This window comes from Protopterus annectens, chromosome 7.part1, assembly GCF_019279795.1.
Source record: "Protopterus annectens isolate FY-2018-M chromosome 7.part1, PAN1.0, whole genome shotgun sequence".
In the NCBI taxonomy this organism is placed as follows: domain Eukaryota; kingdom Metazoa; phylum Chordata; order Ceratodontiformes; family Protopteridae; genus Protopterus; species Protopterus annectens.
The window spans coordinates 51,798,024-51,804,405 of record NC_056740.1 but is presented as its reverse complement, the minus strand read 5'-3'; the positions used below and the strand labels follow the sequence as shown (position 1 = coordinate 51,804,405).

Genomic DNA, 6,382 nt, shown 5'->3' with positions numbered 1-6,382 from the left:
CTTGTGATTTGACCAGCATCATTAAACATTTGTACAGCTTCTCAGATGTTCTGTAATTGAAAAGACAAATAGCTTTCAGGACATCACTGCAGAGCATCTGAATAACTGAATTAAATGCACTGCCCTTAACCATACTTTTATAGCAGGAAACTCCCATCATGACACGATTAAGAACCACCACTGCATTTCTCTTAAAACAAGAGCAAATAAACAAAAACACTTAAATATGAAAACATTTAATTCAGATATCAAAAAGTAATTTACTGTACACCTAACAACATATGCATGGAAAATCATGATGCTGCACTGAAGTGAACTGGTTAGTTTTAGCTGTACATTTGTGTAGCACTTCTCATTTTCCTTCCCATCTCCCTCCCAGAAGAAATATAGTTCAGCAACTATACACATTTTCTTCAAAACAAGAACTGAGCATGACTTGTAGAAAATGTAAAGTATAGTACATTTAAATCAAATGCCAAATACTTTACTTATTACAACATATGGATGGAAAATTACATTACTTCCCAAATTGCTCTTTTCAGTACATGTCATCGGCTGAATTTATGCACAAATACTGCTCCCCCCCCCCCCAAAAAAAAAAAACATACACAAAACTCAGAACACCAGCCTGGTTGCATCTCTTTCCAGTTCTTCAGCAAAAGAAGACAAACCATTCTACTTGTTCTGCATATTTGGGAGACCACAACTTACTTACAACAGTAAATGAGCACTCTCCAAAATAAAGCCACTACCTGAAAAGCACAGGATAACTGGAAATTCTGCAGAAAAGTGAAAAAGTGCTTGGAAATTAACATCCTGCCAAGCCCACTGCAAAGTGAAACTGTTCTAGCAATTCTGCAGAAAGAAACCAATATGCAGGATTAAATCAGTTTGCAAACTTTGGCCAAGACCATACATTTTTCAATGTATATCCTGTGTTCAGATCTGCTGCAAAATCAGCTTCCGCTTCACATCATGGCTAAATTTGTTCATCTTGAACAAGTCGCTATCATAAAATGCAGACAGGTTATGAATGTTGATCTGTCGAGCCTAGAAAGAAAAAACATGAGTTTAGCTGATATTAACCTATAACGGCAGTCAAATGATAGTAATAGCAAGCATTCTTGTTAAACAAATGAGGAAAAAAGCTTTTGCCTTAGCACAAATTAACTGTGATAAGCTTGATAGGTTTTAATATAAAGTACAATTATGTTGACTCCATTCCATAAAGTCAACTCCAATACTCTTGCTTCAGGAGTTAACTGGAATGGCCATTGCAGGTTTCAGTTTTTCTCTCACTACAGTGGGTGGTTATGGAAGCCTTCTTGCATTCCCTTAGGTGACAATACATATACAGAGATGCAATGTACCGATGGTCTCATTTGTATTCCAGTTCATCTCTAGAGCTGCTTTGCATATTTCAATGACATTATACTCTTCTTTATAAATTATCCTAGTACTTGTCCCACTAGCTCAGATAAATGGGGAAAAAAGAACAAACTTCTTACACTGTTCATATACAAGGATGAATCACATCAGTATTCAGGGGAAACAAAGGCTAGATACCTTTTGCAAGTCACATGTGAAGTATGATTGTGTGAAGGTATTTAATAGTTGTGTGGAGTACTTACCATAACTGTACAGATTTCAACAGCATCAGTGCTACAATACAAATTTCTTAAACTTGGGACTTAAAACTGCAGATTTGCTTTCTTCCTTCTGAAGGAACTTCTTAAATGTCTCCGGAAAGGAGCTAGTACACTGTTTTTGAAATCAAAGTATATTCAAATCCTGAGAAAGATGACCAGGACAGTCTTCCTTACAATGAAGGCTACCAAATTACTGCAGGTACCAAAGAGAGGAGTCCTGTAAAGTGAAGAAAACTATCCTACTTCTTGGGAAGCTTATACTAGTAATAGTACTGTAGCCCTAAATGGGGGTTACCACTTGTCTAAATGCTCCACTAGAAGTGGAAGAAATCCAGAAACAGGGAGATAAGGCAGAAAGGAACCCCTAATGCACTAGCAAACCCGTTATTCAAACACTGATGTTTATGGCAGTGCCTACCTTTATACAATTGTACTACACTCCTCATAAGCATCGCTGCTATAGTTTGGTTAATTACACATACCCAGTAGTAATATGAAATATGTACACACTTTCCGTAGCAAATAGTGTACTGGGAATTCAGAAAATGTGACAAGAAAAAGCTGCAGAGACATGGGCATATGCCACCTTTATACCAGGTACTTGACATTCAAGATAAATAAGGTGATGCCAGGTTGGCTGTATGAACATGGGCTCAGCTCTCAAAGTCAAGCAATAAGTCAAACCTCAACTACAATAGAGTTCCTAAAGATTATGACTGCAACAGTGATAGACTAAACATATACTGAACCTAACTTTTGCCAGGAACCCTCAGGATGGAGGCCAGTATATACTCCAGGATTTCTCTGTTAATCTCTGATGCTTTGCCAGCTCTCGAAACAGATGCCTTGTCAAGGGAGGAGGGAATCATTTTTTATATATATCTAGCAGGGCATCCAGAAACACTCACATCCTGGTATGGAGATTTTTACATTTATAGATTTCCCCAGATAAGTCTGGCCATTTCATGCCTGACTAATCTGCACAAAGCTGCTGCTGGGAGCGGGCCTGTATCACTCATCCAGAGAAGGGCAAATTCATACTTTTTAGAGCCTCAAGTGGGTAAAAACAAGAAACTAAAATACACTTGGAGACAATAAGCCTACTACTCTGCTCTTTAAACTGCTTTAAAATTTTATCTCGCTTCAATATCCACCTGCCACCTTTAACCTTTCCACCTGTTTATGCCCTCTTCAATGACCACAGACACACACTCAGACTTTCGGTAGCCCACTTAATGGGTTCACAACCTACTCGAGGAGAAAATACTTGGGGAAAACCAAGAAGCAGTTAGCACTTTGTGATATGGGCTAGTGCCAGCATAGCCAGCTGGAGCTCTGTAAAGAATGACATGTCCTTTTGAGTATCAAACTGATTTACAGAAATGCTTGTGTTCCAAATGTATTGCAGCTGTATGGCATTTGAATATAAAACGGATATGCACAAATGCTTATGTTCCAAATGTATGACATTTAAATGCCATACAGTTATAAAACTGACTTGTACAGATACTTATGTTCCAAATGTATTAGAACTGTATGGCATTTGAATATCAAAATGTATTTGTAAAGTTGCTAGCGTTGAACAATGCATCAGTGGGTCCTGCTGGTGGAAGGAAGGTGTGCAATGCAAATAGTAACGGATTAAAATGTATATACTGAGAACATTGGAAGAGAAGAGGTTAAGTAGCCTGCTTACTTTAAGAAAAATAAGGGAAATGCAAATGAGCTGTTACACCATTAAAATGGCATCCCACAATGATGAATATGACAGGAGTCAGTAGGTCTGAGAGAGGCCAGAGGTCTATATAATGTAAAAAGGAGAAGTGCTGTAATTGCTTCATGGCTCCAGGGCACTGCCATAAACATTCAGCTGTGCAATGTAACCATCTATGCTAAATTCCTCTCTCAGCTTCAAAGGGGAATATTGTGAACCTAGAGGTCAGGTGACCATACAAGGTCATTCTGCCAGCCATCTTGGAAATTGAGTTTTAGATATTACAGTGGGAAATCTCTCGGTACAGAGTATTCTGTCTTGGATCTGACAAGGACCACTCACCACATTATCTGCCTTGCTCTATTACATAGGGAATACTAATTCTCCTAGATTCAGTCAGGAATATACAATGAAGCATAGCTTAGTTTAGATAGTGAAAATATTATTGATAGAAACTATTTCCTTGGATGTGAACTCTGGTTTACTGTAAATATATATATAGAGTATTTTAATGTTCCTTTATTATTAAATATATTTAAAACTTATTGTGGCCGGTCCTTTTAGAGAGTATTTAATCTTTGAGCGTGCTTATATTTAGTGACACTGTGGGCCACTCCAGAAGGCCTAGCTGCCTTAGTAAACTACTACTACCCTTTGTATTAGTATTAATGTTACACACTATAATTGGAAACCCTTTGTTAAGGGCCCTAAAGTAGCTGATTGTGGAGGGTCTGGTGGCAGTGAATCTCAATCCGGACAGAAGGGGGCACAGATGGTAAATCTGTGCCAGCCTTTCCCAGGTGTGTGTGTGTGTGTGTGTGTGTGTGTGTGTGTGTGTGTGTGTGTGTGTGTGTGTGTGTGTGTGTGTGTAAAATCAAACCTCACAACTTTTGTGTGAAAGCTACTTGGAGCAGGGACACTAAGAGCTGGTTTCACAGAGAGAAAGTGGTGGATGACTTTGCTTGGGCACTTGGCTGAGAACCTAACTCTACAGCTGTACCAGTGGGGAGTCTTACTGGGGACCTGGAGGGAGACAGATATAGAAACCCAGACCCCAGGCTGTGTGCATTACATCTGTGTGCTCTTCAGTGAAATTGTGCTCGATGCAGCAAGGTTTGCATCTGGAAACACTGTGTATCCATTTGTACTCCAAGTGCACATCAGCAAACTTAACACAGGGGGTCTGTAAGCTGTATTTGATAATGTGCTTACTAACCTTTAAGGTGAATCTGCAAGAATTTTGAAAGGTACAATTGTAATGCTGCAGCTTAAGATGTCCTCGAGCAAAACCTCAGTTTACCTTATATTATATTCCTGGTACTGGAACATGTATGTTTGGCATTTAACAGCTGAAACAAGTGCATCAAAAGTGTATATGCTCCTCAGAGCTATCTAGTACAAACATTTACCATTTAGCCATGTATTACTAGCTGGCAGCAAATTTGCTTCTCCAGCCTGTGAGCAAAGGCAGATTAGCCAACAGATCCCAGAGCACCATTTTGATTTTACCAGATAGAAGCAGCCTAGTTTCCTGATGCTGGCATCTGGGAATGAGGTTCTGATGAAGTGCTCTAAAATGCATTTACAGAAACATGAAATTAATGGGATAATGTCCACTGGCTTGTGTTCTTTCATACAAAGGAAGACCAAGTAATATGAAGCTGCTTTGCCCAGACTTAAAATGCCCCCAAGTTACTCATCTTTAAAGGAGTAACTTGAACTTCAGGAATCCTCACTGTCTGCATCATAACTCAGGGCAAGCAAATAGGTACAGTACACCAAGGTTTCCTTTTCTCAGACATCCAGCTCAGACAGTACTTTGGGACACTGTTCTCTTAGTGGAAGCAGCAATGGCAGATGTTAAGAGCTCACTACTAAATGTGAGGGGGATATGCATCCTCGTCACTAAAGACAGATGATATCAAATCCAGCAAGGTGCAAAGCAGGCAAAGATGAAGATGCTGCAATTTATCAAGCTTACTAGATTATATAGTATACACAACTTGGGTTTCCTCTGCAGAAAGGAAACTATTGTTTCTTCCTCAGGACCTGTAAGGTCCTGGACAAAGGGGAATATTTTACACAAGGAGACCAGCCATTAATTCCATAGAAGTCTGGCATGGCTATGATACTGGTATCCCATAGTCCACCTCTAAATCTGCATGGTCAGTGAGAAACACGATGGAAGTAGGTATCTGATCCAGGAGGCAGACATCTACCCCTTTCCAGAGCAAACACCTTCAGGTCCTCTGGACTGTTAGAATTTTAAATTCCTCATGCCATCTTCCCACAGAAATTTTAGCTGCTAGATACTTAGCTTAAGTTTTTAGAGAAAATGGCTATCTGCTTCCTCTAGCAAAGGACTACCCTCCTTCCAAATCAATGTCGTAAAGCAAGAAGCTACTTGTGCTATGTCTCTCTCTTTGTAAATCAGGTTCCCTTAAATGAATCGGAAGGCTCATGGAGACACTTTACAAGAAGGCCCAAGGCAGAACAGCCACTAAAAATTCAAGTCCTTTATTAGATCTTCATTGAAAGGTGAGAGTCCTTTGTTATATTGGTTAGCCACAAGCATAGATGAATACCTTTCTCAGGCACATCATAATCCCTGGAAAGACTTAAGTCAGTAAAAAAAAAAAAAAAAGGAGTACATAAACTACAAACTAAAAAAATAGTTCTCACCATAATTATGCATCTGTGTTTTCATCCTTCCTCAACCAATAGGTCTCTGATCCATCCTCAGATCTGACTTCGGCCACTTAAGACTTGGATCTGTAACTAGAACTCCTTCCTCCCTTTACCCACAATCCTCTTCTACCAGCATTACTTTAGAGGGATGGGAGTGCAAACTCAATCTGAAGTGTGTGTAATAACTATAATAGAGAAAACTATATAATTTTGTTAACATATAATCCTAAGAGGAATAAGGTAAAAATAGTTGGAGTTCAGTAAAGCAAGATGTTACTTCCTCTGGCCAAACTAGGAGCCCTGAAAAACAAATTTGTGAAATAGGAAGGGG

The 6,382-nt window shown here is 39.2% G+C and overlaps 1 protein-coding gene across 1 annotated transcript in view; it reads right to left on the bottom strand.

The window, feature by feature from the left end:
- Nucleotides 1-220: 220 nt before the first annotated feature.
- The window catches only part of MCM2 (minichromosome maintenance complex component 2), a 340,582-nt gene continuing 334,420 nt past the window's right edge, over nt 221-6,382 (bottom strand). The window contains exon 16 of the mRNA XM_044078541.1: nt 221-1,050. Coding sequence (XP_043934476.1) covers nt 940-1,050 — 111 coding nt within the window. The 3' untranslated portion in view covers nt 221-939. The remainder of the gene's footprint in view (nt 1,051-6,382) is intronic.